Source organism: Zootermopsis nevadensis, unplaced genomic scaffold (genome assembly GCF_977971745.1).
Source record: "Zootermopsis nevadensis isolate Lab colony 2312 unplaced genomic scaffold, Znev_1.0 Znev_ptg000010l, whole genome shotgun sequence".
Lineage (NCBI taxonomy): Eukaryota > Metazoa > Arthropoda > Insecta > Blattodea > Termopsidae > Zootermopsis > Zootermopsis nevadensis.
In genome coordinates, this window is record NW_028259142.1 from 4739770 (window position 1) to 4757380 (window position 17611).

Below are 17611 nucleotides of genomic sequence, written 5' to 3' on the forward strand. Positions count from 1 at the left end.
GATTCTTCTAAATTGAATGTATGAGGAAAATAAACAGAAGTCGAGCTGCTATTGGCTGGAGTATCGATGGTTGCGTTACAGAATTAGCACATGCTTGATTTTTTTTTTCCTTCGTGGCTTATTTGTTTATTCAGTGAGGATGACGAAATGCTCGTAATAGTACGAGGCGCGTCCCAAAAGTAAGTTTCCCTGGGGCCGTTTACAGAAACAAAACACAATTTCATGGAAATATTTATTGCAACAGATACAGCAAGTGTCCAGCTATTTTTCAACATATTCGCCACCGGAATTGAGACATTTGTCATACCGTGGGACCAACTTTTGAATACCTGTGTCGTAGAAGTCTGCCGCCTGGGATTGGAACCACTGTGTGACAACCATCTCCGCCTCTCTGTCATTCTCAAAACGCTGACGCTGACCGGACAGGAATTTCTTGAGGTGTAGGAAAAGATGGAAATCACTGGGAGCGAGGTCCGGGCTGTAGGGTGAATGATTAAACACCTCCCAGCTGAACTCCTGCAGGAGACTTGCTGTCCGTCGAGCCGTGTGCGGCCTAGCGTTATCACTGGCCGCACTTCACAGTCGGCGGGAGCTGGAATAAGAACCTCCATCTTCAACAGCTGCAACGATGCTACTGTGAGAACGCGGGAAGTACCGTTAGTGCATGCGCCATGCTACGTCATTGCTCTATCACGTACGCACAGTCGCTTCGCTCAATATAAGGTTTGCTAGCTGTGGGACGAGTGGGAAACTTACTTTGAGGACGCGCCTCGTATATCGGATTCTCAAAGACCCATCCACAGGCATCGAGAGTACTATGACAACGTGCGAAAGTGTTCCGCGTTTTTGTATTAAATCATTGCAATCTTTGGCCTCTACTTGGAGTAAAGCTCATTTATTTTAGACACACATCAGTCTATTGCTGACAAACCTGATAAACAGTAGAGACATTACACTAGCATTATAGTCGTTTTACGCGGTAAACCGGTCGGCACGGCGCGTTCTTGGGGGTGCTGACGGAGGAGGTGCGTGTAGCCTACAACGGATGGTCCTCGAGCTTTGCGTTTGGTTCTAACAACTCCCCGCACAGAAGATGGACAGGGCATGTAGCGCGCATGGGCAAATTAGAAATGCATACAAATTTTTTGTTGGAAATCCTGTAGGAAAGCGACCACTTGGAAGATCCATAGCTCTAATCCTTTCAGTTAAATATTGTCGGTTTTATATAGCGGCACGTGGATGTTGAAATGTGGAAATACTACTGTCTGGATCAACTACAAGAGTCAAAACATTGTCAGTTTAGATACATTTGCATCTGTCTGAAGTATACATGTAGGATTGTCTAGGTTTACAGTCTGTTGCTGGTCTTGAATCTAAAATTGCTGTGGGCTTTGTCGTATCTTTCTTGTTCAGGGACCCTGTTACCTAACTTCACAGGCTAAGTCTTGACCTTTGGCCTCTTTTTCAATTTCAGAGATCAGTATATAGCTACTAATTGACAGAGCTCTGTATATGAAGTGGCACTATATTGTTTTGATTTGAGAGTGCTGTAAAATAACATCTAGCCTTTAAAAATGTTTGTTTGGACTTTGTCCTTCATTTGAATTACAACATTGCAATGTTGAAACTGTCAGGGTCCGAGGCTAGCTCAAACATGGTACCCAACAGCCCATTTCTTTTTGCATGAAGACTGAAGAAAGTTCAGATTCCAAAACGTATGGCCTTGTTTCCAAAATGGTCTTCAGAAATCTTCATTCTTCAACATCAGCCTGTTGTCATGAAGGGGTATGGGGTACGTAAGTCTGTAGCAGTCAAATTGATTTTTCTTTTGTTATGTTTACTGGGATTCACAGATTGAAGGTCTTGGAGAACGGGATGCAGAAAATTGCATAATGATGAGATCTGTAATTTGTCCTCTTCACGAAATATATCCAACCTAAAAGGGACTTAAGGATGCTCAGATAATCGAAAATGTTGGGTAATATAAAAGGCTAATGAAAAAGAGGAGGGTTAATAACAACTGAGTTTAAAAGTTAGTTTTCAATATTTAGTGTAAAGAAAATACATATGGCATCAAATGAAAAAATCTCACAAAAACAGAATTGAATAAAATATAAATTTGTAAATGAAAGGATTTATTTTTTGAAGAAGTTGGTAATGGGTATTTGCTTCTAAGCCTTTCTTTGTGGCAACAGTAGTACTTCTGTAGCAACTGAGTACAGACAATGTAGAAAGTGCATTGGTGGTGAAGTGGAGCATTTATCCGAAATGGCATGTCGGATAAAACAGAATTTCAGATAGCCAAAGGTGGAGGATTGGGACTCTACTGTATTGAATACGTAATTATTTTCTTATTATCTGATTAAATGCAAAATAACTGAAAGAAAAGTATAACCAATTATACAAAATATTTGATGTGTTAAATTAATAAATCTGTTCACTATTGTAGGAATTTTTGTTTGACTTGTTTGAACTTCTTAATATTGAAAGAGTCTTTTAGTCAGTCCTGCAGAATTAATGTTACTATTTATTGTTTCTTTGCAGATAAGAAGTCTGAAGACAAAATGAAGGTTGTAGAAAAGGTAGAAGAAGAATCATCTGCAGGTGTGGTAAATGGACATGATGCAAGTATCACAAACAATTCTGTAACTAATGGACACAGCATTTTGACCACCAACGGACATGAAGAGGATGCTAGTGCAAGCGAACTGGGTAGTGATTATACAACTAACAGTAGTGCTATAACATCCGTGACTAAAAGTCAGGACAGTGACAGTTCAGGTGTAAATAGTGTGATCATTGCTCACAATGAATCTGAGGAGAACATTGTGGAGAAAGGTGAGGTGGAAGCCACCAAAGAGAAAGAGAAGGACGACAAAAAAGATGATCAAGAGATAGTGTTAATACAGGATTTGGGGTTTACAGTTAAAATAATGAGTCCTGGGACTGAACCATTTGACATACAAGTCTCAAGCATGGAGCTAGTCCAAGAAATTCATCAACTGTTAATGGATCGAGAAGATACCTGCCATCGAACCTGCTTCTCACTACAGCTTGATGGAAATACACTTGATAACTTTGCAGAATTAAAGAACATTGAGGGATTGAAGGAAGGATCTGTTATCAAGGTTAGTTTTTAGCCCATTTCCTTATTTTGTAAAAAAATCTTTGTTGATCTTCACTTCGTGTTACAGGTTGTTAAAACCTGTACTGACTTCACATACTCGTTCCGTCTTCTCTGTCTTCTTTTGTATGTGCATTTTTCTATGAAGTATCTGAGCACTCAGATTTTAGTGAGGAAGTTGCCAGTTCACATGCCATAATATTTGATAGTATTTTTTCCAGTTTATTGTGTAACACTTAAATGTGATTATTTTGTCATGAGGAGATCTCGAGGGTGTTTAAAAATAATTACTTCTGATAGTACACTTTAGAGCAGTGGTCCCCAACGCGGTGCCCGCGGGCGCCATGGCTTTTCTTGGGTGCCCGTGTTGTTACGGAAGAGGTTATACTGAATAATGAAGGCCGTTCAACCATGAACATTATAAAATCAAAGCACAGATCTCGACTTACTGACGCCCATCTTGGCGATTGTTTGCGAGCAGCAACATCATCCTACACTTCCAAATTTGAAAAACTGGCTGATGAAATGCAGTGCCAAACATCACACTAACTTCCCACTTGAGTAATAATAATCGTACTTATAAAACTACGTATTTTTGATTGCGTGGTTTCTTGTATCATTAAACGTTGTGTTGTTTTGCATATTATTTGGTATCCATATCTTATTTGTCCAGAGAAAAGAAAATTTGGCTTTGTTAATTGGGTGGTGCCCGCTACGATCTCATAAACTCTCAAATGTGCCCGTAGGCACAAAAAGGTTGGGGACCACTGCTTTAGAGTATGATTATGTAAGTGTGATTCTGACCCAGTCCGCATGTCCTTCCTCTGTAAAATCCATCTTAATATTTTCCTCCTATATCCTTCTCAGTTTTCCAAGTGGCTGCTTTGTAACTTGTTTCATTATCAGTATTCTGTATGAAATTATTGGTTTCCCCTTTTTTAACTAGAGGTCAAGCCAGTGATAATCTCCTTGATTTTACCAACCAAACAATACTACGTGATGTTTATAAATGACAGAGCTTCTCATTATGTAATATCCTAAATTGTTCACTTATTACACTTTGGCCCAAGTATTTTGTTGATCATTTTATTTTGTAAGTCTTTTAATTTGTCTGCTTTCCTCGGCATAATAGACCTTTAATCTAGGACTACTGTTTTTGTCCGGGGATTGAGAGTAGCGCCTTCCATTCAAAGAAATTAGGTTTTATGTTTTTACCTGATGGCATAAACATTTCTTTAGAGAGAGATAGAAAAGAGGGGACAAAAGGAAAATGTACAAGAATGTGTTTGTTTGTAAGATACCATATTTTACAGCCATACAAAACAATTAACAACACTGTTTATATATGGTGGTTTGGCTAGTGGATGCAATGATGTCAGTTTCATAACCTGAATATTAACAAGTTTTTCCTTTGTTTCTTGCTATATTTAATCATGAACTTCATTTCTGTTTGTTCTTGTTACTCCAAGGTGATTAAAAGTTTGAAATGTTTCTAAATTATTTATTCCATTACAGTTGATTAAACACCAAAACATCGTCTCCTACAGCTAAAGTTTATTTGCGGCATCTCACAAATTGCAGCTGGCATAAGTATGAAAGGAAATGATATAAATGGTAACATAGATGTGTTTATGCATTAAAATTTGTTAAATTATGATGGTGAAGTTAGTTGCTTGTTTATTTTTTATTTGTGCTTAAAAGAAGAAGACATGCATAATTTGTCTGTTTAATGAACTATTTTAAATGCTTTTATTTGTATTCTTACAGGTTGTGGAAGAACCATACACTATGAGAGAGGCAAGGATCCATGTCAGACATGTTCGTGATTTGTTGAAGTCACTGGACCCAGCAGATGCATACAATGGAGTAGACTGTAGTTCTTTATCCTTCCTTAATGTTGTCACTCAAGGTGATATACTAGGTATATCAAAATATTAAATACTTTACTAGTCACATAAATTTACATTCTTCTTCAGTTTAATTTGTAAGCATGCATAATGGAGACATCTGTTATGTAGGTAGGTGTGATAATAAAAAATATACAACTGTTGTAAATACAGTTTTTCATTTTAAAACATTGATGGCTGCTTTAAATCTGTATTTAACTTCCAGTTGATGTGATAAGTAACGAACCATTGGAGCTAAGCATGTAGATTCATTGTGCAGATAGATTAAAAATTATATATATATCGTGATAATTGCACAACTTTGAGGTTGTCTTATGGACTTATCATTTTGAAAATCTGTGCTAATAAAAATTATGTGTAGGACTGAATCACTAAATTATACAATCGTTAATTTATAGTTACAGACAGCCTCAATGATTGAAGCTACTGAAGGAGAGCAGGCATCACAAGTTTTTCACAGAACTTCTTGGTTTGTGCTAAAATGGATATATTTTGATAACAGAGAAAAAGAAGAGTCGACCTGAGAGTGTAGACTGCACACCTCCAGATTACATAATGCCAGGAAGTAAAGAGAGGCCATTGATGCCACTGCAACCCCAGGTGAAAGAACAGAAGGGTCCGCAGACAGTGAAGGTGTTAACAACTTCTGGATGGAATCCACCACCTGGTTTCCGCAAGATGCACGGTGATCTTATGTATCTATATCTGGTTACTTTAGAAGAGAAACATTATCATATCACTGCCTGTGCACGTGGATTTTTTGTGAATCAGTAAGTAAACAGAATATTGTCAGGTAATATTTGAAGGTATCAGAAGTGTTCAGTTTTATGTAATTTAATTACGTTTATGAATTTCTGTTTTCCCATTTTTAAAATAATTCTTTCCAGATCTTCTGAAGAGTATTTTAACCCAAAGCCTGCCACACCAAGCCACTTGTGTCATGCTTTGATTGAGCTGTTAAATCAAATCAGTCCTGCATTCAAACGAAACTTCTCCATACTTCAGAAGAAGAGGACACAACGACACCCATTTGAGAGGGTTGCAACGCCATATCAATTGTATTCATGGAGTGCTCCACAAATGGAACACACAGTCGATGCAATCAGAGCAGAAGACAGTAAGTCCTTTCAACTGTACCATACTAAGACTCAGTTATCAGTAGTAGTTGGGGGGGGGGGAGAACCAACATGGATAACTGAATACAGCAGATAAATTTAACAAATATTACTACAGTTGAATTTATTTAAGGTTTTCCCTGATGTAAGGTTCATTTTCAGTAATCCCAAGTTAATAATCTTCATGTCTATTGTCTGATTTAATATCTTTCTCAGTTTAGTTTTCAAATCTGACATTTCTTTGTGAAATAATATATGGGGATTTCACTTGAATAATTTACTTTGGAGGTTTAGACAGTATTTCCTTACCTGTGATGCTTCTGAATCTATGTAACACTAGTTTGTCAGAAAATATTGTGAATTTTATTTTAAATAATTGAGTAATTATTCTTTTCATTCTAAATGAGTTGAATGGCTAATTTGGTTTCCATAATTAAAATTCTGTATTAATTCTCACTTTATCTACTTTAATTGTTTGGTGTAGTCAATCATTACCTAATAACTAGATATTATAATCAACTTCAGACTACTCTGTTGTCACTGTCGACAATTACATGACAATCTTCATGCTTCAGGAGTTAAATTACTTTCAGCATTCTCATCAAAGCTTGGCTATGAAGAACACATACCTGGTCAAACACGAGACTGGAATGAAGAATTACAGACAACACGTGAGCTGCCAAGGAAAAATCTTCCAGAAAGGTTACTAAGGGAGAGAGCTATATTTAAGGTTGGTATTTTTGAGCCAAGAAAGTTGCTTTAAAAATTTTGTCAAATTAAATGAAGTGAGGGTACTATGTACTTTGATATTTGTAGAGCACTGATTTTTGCTAAGAATGTAGCAATGGAAGCTAAAAAATGTTCTGTAGTCAAAGCCTTTAGATATATAATGCCAGGTACAGTTTCTGGATTTTGACTGAGAAATTTGTGCTATTGCCTTCCTTAACTATTCCATTTGTATACATATTTTTGCTCGCTAGGTCTTTTGCTGAGTACTGGTACCAATAGTAATATTTTCCAGTATGAAGTTGTAAGTTTGAGAGATGTGTTGCATAGAATTGGATAAATTGCATGTGAATATGATGGTAGTGCTAATGGAAACATAATGATTACTGTTTCAATATATTTTATGATACACAAGTTTTGAAATATACCACAGTAGAGAGATGAATTTTTTCCCAGAAATTTTAAATCATGTTTGTGCTGTTTCTTCTTCATTTTGCAAATGTATGATGGCCTCATATTTCTGATGGAAATGATAGTTAAAAAATCCTTACATTGGCAGTGTTGTTCAACAACCATAAACAGAAATTCTTGTCGCCAGTCTGTTGTCTCTGATAGAAATGACAATCGAAGTGTGGCTCTAGACAGCTGCAGTACCGCGAATGTCAACTGTGTATTGGTAAAGTATTGAATTGACATAATTGTTCTCAGTTCTTTTGTTTTGCAGGTGCATAGTGATTTTGTTGCAGCGGCAACTAGAGGTGCTATGGCAGTAATAGATGGAAATGTTATGGCAATTAATCCTGGAGAAGAAGCTAAGATGCAAATGTTTATTTGGAATAACATTTTCTTCAGCTTGGGTTTTGATGTACGAGACCATTATAAAGAACTGGGTGGAGATGCTGCAGCATTTATTGCTCCAGTAAGTGATTCTGAATTTTCTTTACCTTGCTTTCCTTATAAAAAAAGGGTTTGTGGTAACATTGTGTCTGTCTGATCTAATAACTTTCGTTGCACCTTGCCTTTTCTTTTGTACCTTTTACTTTCCTATCATCAGTAACACCAACAAGTTGGTCATGTGAATTTTTGAGGTGGGAGTGTAAGATGGTTGGTGATCATTTTGTAATACAGATACACACGTGCACCTATCTGTGGAAATGCAGTAATTAATTATTAGGTACCTGTTTTGATACTCTTTTACGAGATTACATTTTGCAACATCCCAGAAGGCATTCACCTTCTTACTTGCTGCATTGAGAACCAGAAATCTCACCTCTATGCAGGAAGTCCATTACTTTTGTTTTATTTGCAGCGTAATGATCTTCAGGGAGTACGGGTGTATAGTGCAGTGGACCTGCAAGGTCTGTATACTTTAGGTACAGTTGTCATCGACTACCGAGGCTATCGTGTTACAGCACAGTCAATTATACCAGGCATCCTGGAGCGGGAACAGGAGCAGTCTGTGGTCTATGGATCGATAGACTTCGGAAAGACTGTTATTTCACATCCCAAGTACCTTGAGCTGGTAAGTAACAGAGATGTCTTAGACAGTTTACATTATGAGGTTGAGAGCAAGATGAAGAAATAAATATTTCTGTACATTAATCATTGCTTGCTGATTAATCTTTAAGTATTGTGAGTTATATGGTAGTAATGTTGTGTCATGTTGCTTTTCACAGTTATAAAAACTATTTGAATAAAACACAGTCTGATGCAACTAATTAATGTTACTTAATGGTCTTCACTGAAGCTGACATGTTTCGGAAATTATATTCTATCATCAGGTCAAAGAAATAATAATAAACTGGAGGAGTGCGCCAACGTGTAAAATATCCTCATTTCTTAATAAAATCATGAGTGAATACACACCAAATACAACCCATTCAGCCCAAGAAACTTTGGAAAATAAAAAGTGTGCAACATTCACATATGTACTTGGTGCTCAGTTAGAGAATGCTTGGAGAATTACATTGGATCTAGCAAATATGCATTTATGGTGCAATGATTAGGCACAAGCATAAGGACTTATTAACTTAATAGCATTTATTCATAAACTTGCTGGAAATGTAGTAACAAAGTACTTCAAACTGTAGACAGTTTGCTCAGTACTGGCACAGACATATTTCAATATTTTGACAACATGTACTTTTTTTGTCATAGTTGAACAAAGCAGGTCAGCAGTTAAAGATTCTTCCACACAAAGTTTATAATGATAAAAAGGAAGTAATTGAATTATGTTCATCAGTTGAGTGCAAGGGTATCATTGGCAATGATGGTCGCCATTATATCTTGGACCTTCTTCGAACATTCCCACCTGACGTGAACTTTCTAAAATGTAAGTTGATTCTGAAAAATAGTACAAGCAGCTTCTATTCCTAGTATAAATTTCTGTTGATCTGCAATTTCCTGAAATATTTGTGGGATACTCATCTGAGAACCCCAATTAAACTAATTGAGAAAATGTAGATGTCATTTACCAGTTCTGCAGATGTAAATTAGAGGGAAGGTGAGCTTTAAATATCAGTAATCTTGTAGTTAATATTCCCTGATTATACCGTTCTGTTACAGTGGAAGGTGAGGAACTTAGCACAGAAATACAGGCCATGGGATTTCCTATAGAACACAAACACAAACTTTGTTGTTTGCGACAGGAGTTGATAGACTCATTTGTTGAGTAAGTATAAAAGTGGCAAGAATTAGTTTGTAAATACTGTATTTAATCATATAAGTCACTTTGTTTTCAAAACTTTATAATAAAAGTTTGGATATGTTATTTATGCAGGGATTTAGAAACATTGTTTGTTTCTATGTAACCTCATTCATAGCTATGAAAAATGTTGTTTTAAAACATTATACTTGTAGTTGTTAATGTATTTAACATCATTACATTCCCATACAGTTTCATTAAATGTTGTATAAATCATAAATTTTGTTCAAAGTAAAACATCAATGATTAAATGCACAGATAAGTCATTTAAAATCAGGTAATTTCAGTAATATCAAGGTTTAGAAATAATGTAGAAGAAATTTTGATAACTTTGAATTTAATTTTGTCGTCTTGAATAGTAGATAAAATTAATGACCTTGCTGTTGCAGGGCACGGTACATGATGTTTATCAAGTATGCAGCTCTCCATTTGCAACAGTTGGGTCTGAAGAAGCAGAGGGAAAGAGAGGCTCGGAACAGTCAAGACCGAGAACTTACTCAGAAGACAGAGAAAGAATACAAGGTATAAATGTGGCAAAATGAAATGATTGTTCCCTTCAGTACATAATGAGACTGAGGGCATAATCTTGGAAATGCTTTTGTTCAAATAAATACAAGTCACATTGTGGTGAAAACATACTTTGGAATTATCTCTAGTGATATCAGGTGTGACCATTATGGAAACTTTACATTACAAAAATTACGTAAAGTTATGTAGTTTTATATCAATAGACTGCCATATTTTAAATATGTTTTCACTGATGTTTTATAGAACAAAGATAAGGAAACTGAAAACAGCAAAAAGGGAAAAATTGATATTGACAAATCAAATGATGATTCCTCAAAAGAAAATTCAACAAATGAAAGTCAGATGGGAGCAGATGAAGCAAAGAAGATAGTAGAAAGCATCACAGATTCCATTACAAATGGGGAGAAACAAGAATGTAAGTATTCATTGAATTTGTTTTACAAACTATTTGTTCAAATAATAATAATCTTGCATTCTTATAGGACTTATCTGTTTATGTCTGCCTTCTTATTGCTTCTTTAATTTCTTCTATAATACATCTATTTGAAGAGGGTTTGTAGAATATTGTGTTTTATCCCAATAATACCTTTGCAGTTATAACACCATATGTATTATAAGTACAAGTGATACATACATTTAATAATTAATTGCTCATTGTATAAAGGTTGGTTCGTAAACCTCATATGTGACAATTTATGTGTATACTATAATTGTTGGCATGGATGAGAAATATGCTAAATATTACAAAATGTTGACCATATAGGCTGTAGTTGACAGCTGTCTATTTTTGATCAACTGTATGATCCGTTGTACTGAGAAATACTTGTCTGTACCTTTGGAGCAGCAGTTGATTTTTTGACAGCTAAGACTAGTGACATGTAATTATTCTGGAGGCATGAACTCAGGAATATATTGGTTGGTAAGTACTATGTTGGGGTGATAGCCGCTCTGAGACCACAACTTCCACTTTACATTGTCTCTGTCTAAGACTGTTCCTAAATACAACTGTAAAGTTTTCATCAGAGGAATATTCTGCCATTACATCTAGGGTTAACATTGTCTCCCTCTCCCCTGCCAAAGCAAGGTTACTATACTTTTATACATTATGTGAAACTCACCATCCAGCCTGATTTGTGGATGTAGGAGTTTTGGGCTAGCAAGGTTTTACTTACTTGCAGTGGAGGAGAGCACAAAGGAGATTGTGAAGAAGGCTGCAATTGCAGTGGGATCACTGAAGGAGACTGAATTTGATGTAAGATTCAATCCAGATGTATATTCTCCCGGTGTTCAGCATGTTGATCCAGATCATAAACAACTTGAGAAACAGCGTCAGCTTGTAAAGGATGCTGCTGCCTTCCTGCTTACAGTTCAAATTCCAGCATTTGTGAGTATTTAGTTTACATTACATAACCTAACATAACATAATAACTATTACATTCAAACAGTTTTTTCTTTATTTTGTTGTTACCTAATCAGTACCTGCATTTTGTGTGATATTTGCTGTGTGTGTAGGGGAGAGTGACATTTGCAGAAAATCATTTACAGGACCATTTAACATTTTTGGTGTTTCATGACTACTGTATCATGTTTATTAAGTATACTGATATACAACTTTGTGTACACTGTAGTAACTATGAATGTTAAACCTTGAGTCACAGAAAACTACATTTAAATAAAAAAAAGTTTGTAAAAATATATGTAATAAATTGTGAGTCAGTTTTCTTATTCGTATTTGTATTCAGTTTTGTATATAAACTGCAGAAACCTGTATAAGGTTATGCTTAAGTAAAGTATTCATTCTACCATATGTAATTAATTTATGCTGAGACTGACTGCTACCATATTCAACTAAAATAATGCGTACTTTCATCTTTTCCCCATTACAGTAAATTACAGTCAGACATGGTACACATCTTGAGCTGCTTTTGTTAGTTGTTAAAATATATATATAATGGTAACAGAATTTATACATTCTTTTATTTTTAATTTCATAGATTTCTTGACAAAATGGGCTGTAAGGCCCAATTTATGAAGTTGAAGAAGAGGAATAATTTAATTTTAATTTAGTAAAGGATGGAATTGCTCACTATGGTGTGCTGCTGGAATGGTGAAGCCACGATAATGGAGCAGCTGTCATGTTCAGCACATTAATGTCACAGAGTGATGTACTCAAGGCTGTTGCTAGGTTATGTCATATTGGGGTGACTGAAGACCTTGTGCTTTGTGAGGTTTCATGCTTGGGTGTCAGGCAAAAAAAATTTGAATTTAAGTTATATTATCGTACTTCTTACTGTTGATGTACCAACTGCTGGGCCTGTGTAGCATCAGCTGAGTGTGATGATTATGAATGGTGATATGGAGGAACATTGGAGGAAGGAACAGGTGGCTGCAAGCCTCCAATTATGTTTTTGTATGAAAACAGTCAGCAAGGACAAAATCTGCCTGTCATTAGATCCTGATAACAAAGAATGACAGAAAACATTATAAAAAGGAAACTAATTTAATTTTGTCTTTTAGGTGCGAGATTGTTTGGACCACTCAGCTGCTCCAATGGATGGGGTGACGCTTTCTGAAGCACTGCACAATAGAGGCATTAATATTCGCTATCTGGGCAAGATTTCTGATTCATTATCCAAGATTAAGCAGTTGGAATATCTGTATAATATCACAGTAGCAGAAATCTTCACCCGGACATTGAAGCATGTCTTTATTGTCTACATGCAAGTGAGTATAAAAATATGTTTCACACCTTAAGTTTGGGTCTATGTATGTATGTATATATATATATATATATATATATAAACATCAAGTCTCAAATATTTTTTATTGATTTTATTTACCCTGTTTAACAGAGTATTGAACTGATGAGCCTGTCAGCAGCTGTCAGTCACTTCCTCAACTGTTTTCTTTCATCATGTCCAGTGCCTCATCCTCATCAGGTTGCAGACGAGGTAATAATAATTGTGTGTGTATATGTCATACAGTAAGTGATGTTGAAAAGTCTTACTTACCTACAAAATCCTTACATATGACTGAACTCTGAGTTATGAGTAAATATTGTTTTCTTTCTATGCATGTTAAAATTAGAGTTAGTTCTAAAAGAATTTTAAGAAAATTTCTCCATAATATTTTCATCAGGTCATTTGTTGTTCACATCAGAATTTGTGCAAATATGGCTTACCTATGCCTAGGTTATGAGTCAAATAACATGCTAAATATAGTGAATGGAACTGTTGCATGAGTCAGCCCCCACTCCAGAATAAGTTCAGTTATAAGTCCACAAAATCCTATAAAGTTCAATTATACTTTTATATGTGGCCCAGAAATGAAACTATATTTATATCTATAAGTTTACAGCCATTAGCTAGAAGTCATTACATTTATCATGCTGAAAAATTCAGTAGTGATAATTGCCCAAATTTATTAATTCAGCCTGTGTTAAAGTTATTTTATTGATATGGTTTGAACTTGATTCACTGTATCTGTCCAATGAGTTATTTTACTGTGGATTACATTAATAATCACTGTTGCCCTTTTTAACAGTTTTGTATGTATTTACTTATTGCAGCTTCAAAGTAAAACATCAAAGCGTCGTAGTAAACGTAAGGGCCGGACAAATCCTCTTCTGAAGGATTCAGACAGTATGGAATGGACAAACCTTACTCCCAAATTACTTTGGACTCAAATAAAGTCAGAAATGAAGAGTTACTATGACTGGGATCTTCAAGTTGATTCTCTTGAATCCATGGTAGAACAATTCTCTCTGCAAAAGATCTCTTTGCTCAGGTATATGAACAGTTCTTAGTATGTCGCTAAGTTGTAACAAGGTTCTTTAATATATTATATAATGTGAACATGTGCATGTTTTTTTTAAGCTTTATGGAATTCCTTTTTAATTTTTTGTCCTCTAATACAATGTACTTTTTAACTATTTAATATATATTAAAACCAAAAGCACCTGTTCACTGTTGTCATATTGTATTAGATAGGCATATTTTAGTCCTACTAGGCTATCATTATTATTTACTGTAAAATTTCACGAACATTGTTTGCTCACTGATCTTTGGATTCTGTAACAATGAAGATGTTTCTGCAGCAGTTAAAACATAAATAAAAATCCTTCAAGTCATTATTTTTAGTATGAGGTAAGTTATTATGCACTTCTTTCCTTTAGGTCATTTTGCATCAAGACTGGTGTTCAGATTTTGTTAAGAGAATACTCATTTGACTCCAAAAACCGACTCACATTCTTTGAGGAAGACATAATCAATATTTTTCCTGTGGTGAAGCATATAAACCCTAGGGTACGTATAAATGCATTTTCATGCATGAATGTGTGATTAAAATTGTGAACAAATTGTATGTGTACTGTATTGCTAATTATAACTGCATTGAATTATAATGTATTATGTAAAAAGTAAAGTTGTTCCACTATGAGCCATGTAGGTGCTTAAGTGGTGAGGAGGTATTGCTCCTAATGATTACAGAAAATTATACTCGAAAGGAAAATTATGGTACCTTTGGATAAATTAAAACTAGTTACAACAGGTAACCTCATTGTGGCAAGCTGACATAAATGTGTGTTGAATATGTCCACTAGTATGGCCAGTGTCCTGGAGCAGCAGATCCACGGAAGTATGCAAATAAAGTGAGCATGCAGTATATTATGGAACTGAAGTCACTATACGCCAACATACCGTGAGGCATCTGTTACCAGCCAGACATCTTTTTACTTTTTACTTGTAGTGTATGAGCCGGGATAGCTCAGTCAGTATAGTGACTAGCTACGGGTTGGACGACGGGTTCGATCCCCGACGGGGGCAGAGGATTTTTCCTCTAGCCTCTGCATCCAGAATGGCTCTGAGGCCCACCCAGCCTCCTCTACAGTGGGTACCGGGGGTCCTTTCCCGGGGGTAAAGCCGGCCAGGGCGTGATGCTGACCACTCACCCCCATCTAGTGCCGAGGTCAAGAAAGGGAGGAGCTATACCTCCTCTCACCCCAAGTGCCTGTATGGCACGTAGTGGGACAAACTGTACTTTACTTGTAGTGTAATTTTCAGTATTGTTTTTCAGGCAACAGATGCTTACAACTTCTATACTACTGGGCAGAACAAGATACAACAAGGGTATCTGAAGGAAGGCTATGAACTTATTAGTGAGGCTCTCAACTTGTTAAATAATGTATACGGTGCAATGCATCCAGAGATTGCACAGTGCTTGAGAATGTTAGCAAGGTTAAACTACATCATGGGTGACCATGCTGAGGCTATGGCTTATCAACAGAAAGCTGTTCTTATGTCAGAAAGAGTGAATGGAATTGACCATCCTTACACCATCACTGAATATGTAAGTAATTTTTAAGTCTCACTGAGTCTCTCCTCTTTTGTTAAAACCTAATAAGTCAGGTTGACAGCAACACTAAACTTGTGTCTGGGTGGTATACTTAGTTCATTGTTACTGGATAACAATGGTTTTCCTCAGGTGAATGCATGGATAGGACCATGAAACAAGCCACAATCACATACTTCCGTTCATGATGAGACTCCCATCCGTCAGTACATTAATTTACTGTGTAAACTATTTATGTTAGACATTATGTCATGTTTCCAGACACACCTGGCATTGTATTGCTTCGCCAACAACCAAGTTAGCACAGCTCTCAAGCTGCTGTATCGAGCTCGATATCTTGCACTTCTGGTCTGCGGAGAGAATCATCCAGAAATAGCATTGCTTGATGTAAGTGTGTCAGTGATTTTAGTATTCATGCCTTTTCCCACCAATTCTTAGCGTTAAGATCGTCTGAAGATTGAAACTACCAACTTAACTTTTCTCTTGACCAGTTTTACAATGCTGTTTTTAATTGATTCTGGCATGCATTTGATTTTATTTTCTCAGAATTTATATATAAAGTTATTTCAGTGATTTGAAAGTCAGTATCTCAGATGTAGGTGAATGATACCTGTTCTTCATTTATTAATATTTTACAGCTTATTTCACCCAAATAGGAGGATGTTAAACAACAATCAGCATGTTAAAGCTTTTGTCATAATATTTTCACTCAGTCTCCAGGATCTTTTTCTTTCTTTCTTGCAGAGCAATATCAGTTTAATTCTTCATGCAGTTGGAGAGTATGAACTTTCCTTACGGTTCTTAGAAAAGGCACTTGCATTGAATATTCGCTACTATGGTGCTAAATCTTTGAAAGTGGCTGTGAGTTTCCATCTTGTAGCAAGGACACAGAGTTGCATGGGTGACTTCCGTTCGGCACTCAACAATGAGAAAGAGACATATGCCATATACAGGCAGCAGGTAAGTAATGAATCATCCCTACTGCTTAGAATGAACATAACAAATCTCTATGCTCTACCATAGATCAGACAGATAAGTAGGTATTTGTAACATTTTTCACATTTTAAATCACACGGTTGTAAAACAACATGTTTGAGACAAATGGATGGATGATGAGAATTTTAAGGTAAAAAAAAGTAATCATTTATATATCCTTACAATAGAGTTAAATATATCACATTCTGCACATGTACATTTTTATTTGTCTTTGTCAAAATAAACTTTCTGATATGCTTTGATCAGATAGCTTAAAATTTCACATATGTTTAATCGTAAGTGAGTGTAGCTCAGTTTCCTTTCTGCATTTAGTTTAGTCTTACTAGTTTCTGTGTCTACTCCAGGTGACTGCCAGGATAGTACATTGAAGTAACTTCTTTCAGACTTCACCTACTCACCAATGCTGATAATTTCCCCTATATCGTGTGACATTATATAACCTGTGAAGTTAATCAGCATGATTAAACACCATGAAAATTAATAAGTAAATAATTCTGTGTACTTGTTGTGTTATTAGCATTTGTTATTTTATGTTCTATACTGCTAACATATTACCTGCAGCTAATTAAATCTTATGTTTTAAAATCTTAGATTTACAGTAGTCAAAGATTGTGTTTCAGATTGGTCCTGCAACATCACATTCATTTGGACTCAGAATATAGTCTTGCTTATCCTAGGATTTGTTTGAAATATTTTAAATTTATTATTCTGTTGGATAGCTTGGTGAATCTCATGAGAAGACACGTGAGTCATCTGATTGTTTGCGTCATCTAACATCTCAGGCTGTAGTCCTTCAGAAGAAGATGAATGAAATTTACACTGGAAAATCAAACACAGCTCTGCCACCTATCCAGATCCAACCTCCATCCATGGGGAGTGTCCTTGACATGCTGAATGTGATAAATGGCATTCTTTTTGTTCAGATAAGGTATGGTTCGGCACAGTATGACAGTTCATCAGCTGTGCTTCCAATAGCGAGTGTATTAACTAGCTGTGCCCTAAGTTCTGATTTAAAATTTAATATCTTGGTTTCAGTTATTCATTTCATAATAATCTATAGAAACATTTTGAAAATGTTAAAAAATGTGAATTAGGTAGATATATAAATCTCTCAGTCCAAAGTTGTAACCTCTTGTAACTTTCTTTCTTTTTATAATTTTTC

The 17611-nt window shown here is 35.8% G+C and overlaps 1 protein-coding gene across 5 annotated transcripts in view; it reads left to right on the top strand.

Annotated features, from left to right (window-relative positions):
* clu (clustered mitochondria protein homolog) overlaps positions 1-17611 on the top strand; it is a 43699-nt gene that overhangs the window by 21624 nt on the left and 4464 nt on the right. For all 5 annotated transcript variants that reach the window (XM_087346283.1, XM_087346286.1, XM_087346288.1 and 2 more), the window contains exons 2-21: positions 2545-3128; positions 4892-5045; positions 5534-5801; positions 5919-6148; positions 6740-6876; positions 7597-7791; positions 8182-8394; positions 9030-9204; positions 9438-9543; positions 9966-10098; positions 10348-10519; positions 11283-11488; positions 12622-12828; positions 12957-13055; positions 13673-13890; positions 14279-14408; positions 15178-15450; positions 15715-15840; positions 16198-16413; positions 17169-17377. In XM_087346283.1, the coding sequence (XP_087202409.1) occupies positions 2545-3128; positions 4892-5045; positions 5534-5801; positions 5919-6148; positions 6740-6876; positions 7597-7791; positions 8182-8394; positions 9030-9204; positions 9438-9543; positions 9966-10098; positions 10348-10519; positions 11283-11488; positions 12622-12828; positions 12957-13055; positions 13673-13890; positions 14279-14408; positions 15178-15450; positions 15715-15840; positions 16198-16413; positions 17169-17377 (4051 nt within the window). The remainder of the gene's footprint in view (positions 1-2544; positions 3129-4891; positions 5046-5533; positions 5802-5918; positions 6149-6739; positions 6877-7596; positions 7792-8181; positions 8395-9029; positions 9205-9437; positions 9544-9965; positions 10099-10347; positions 10520-11282; positions 11489-12621; positions 12829-12956; positions 13056-13672; positions 13891-14278; positions 14409-15177; positions 15451-15714; positions 15841-16197; positions 16414-17168; positions 17378-17611) is intronic.